Genomic DNA, 737 nt, shown 5'->3' with positions numbered 1-737 from the left:
ATCGTGCTAATCGTCAGCAACGAATAGTCGTCCCAATCCGAATAGTCAAAGACACCGAGTCGACAAAGGTAAGATGTAAGTCAGCAACACAACGAGTGACAATCGACGACAACTCGTAAGGAGACCTTACAGAGGGACGAAACGGTCACTGGGGCGCGCGTGTGCATGCGTGCAAAACCTTTCATACCACTCCTCTCACAAATTACAAACTCGGCAACTCTTCTACAACGTAACGTACGTTTGGTAAAATACGAGAAACGGTAACATTATCGTCTTCTCAATGCTTCCATATTTTAACAACTTTATCGCGACCGGCACTGACTACTCGTGCGCCGTCACCACTCCAGTCAACAGCGAAGACCTCATTCAACTTTCGCTTGACGGCATCCCAAACCTGACCATCACCATGACGACGATGAGCTCATACAATGTGGGAGAATATGCACAAAGTCAACTGCATGCGTTGCTGATAATGTGGAGGAATATATGCTCGCTCTCACCAGCTAAACTCGGCACTTTTCTCATTAATCATACAACCTTAGAGAAATGTTCCCCAAAAAACCACCTCCAAATTTTCATACTATCACTAACACATGCACATATTTTCACACACTGGCGCATACCACTCCAATCTCTCACCTTCACAGTGGAATCCTTAGACCCAGAGACAAGCACACAACTATCAGCTGACCACGACACCATATACACGTCAGCCGCGTGACCACGTAGGGCGCAGA

The 737-nt window shown here is 46.7% G+C and overlaps 1 protein-coding gene across 1 annotated transcript; it reads right to left on the bottom strand.

The window, feature by feature from the left end:
* Positions 1-277: 277 nt before the first annotated feature.
* Positions 278-686, bottom strand: Pmar_PMAR022711 (conserved hypothetical protein; the record flags this gene model as incomplete). Its single annotated transcript, XM_002772211.1, has 2 exons — positions 278-394; positions 640-686. Coding segments are annotated over 2 exons (164 nt in total), but the record flags the coding sequence as incomplete, so codon positions are not given.
* Positions 687-737: the final 51 nt, after the last annotated feature.

The sequence above is a fragment of the Perkinsus marinus genome (genome assembly GCF_000006405.1).
Source record: "Perkinsus marinus ATCC 50983 genomic scaffold scf_1104296961730, whole genome shotgun sequence".
NCBI lineage: Eukaryota > Perkinsozoa > Perkinsida > Perkinsidae > Perkinsus > Perkinsus marinus.
The sequence above is the reverse complement of the archived record's forward strand: the minus strand, read 5'-3'. Positions and strand labels throughout refer to the sequence as shown.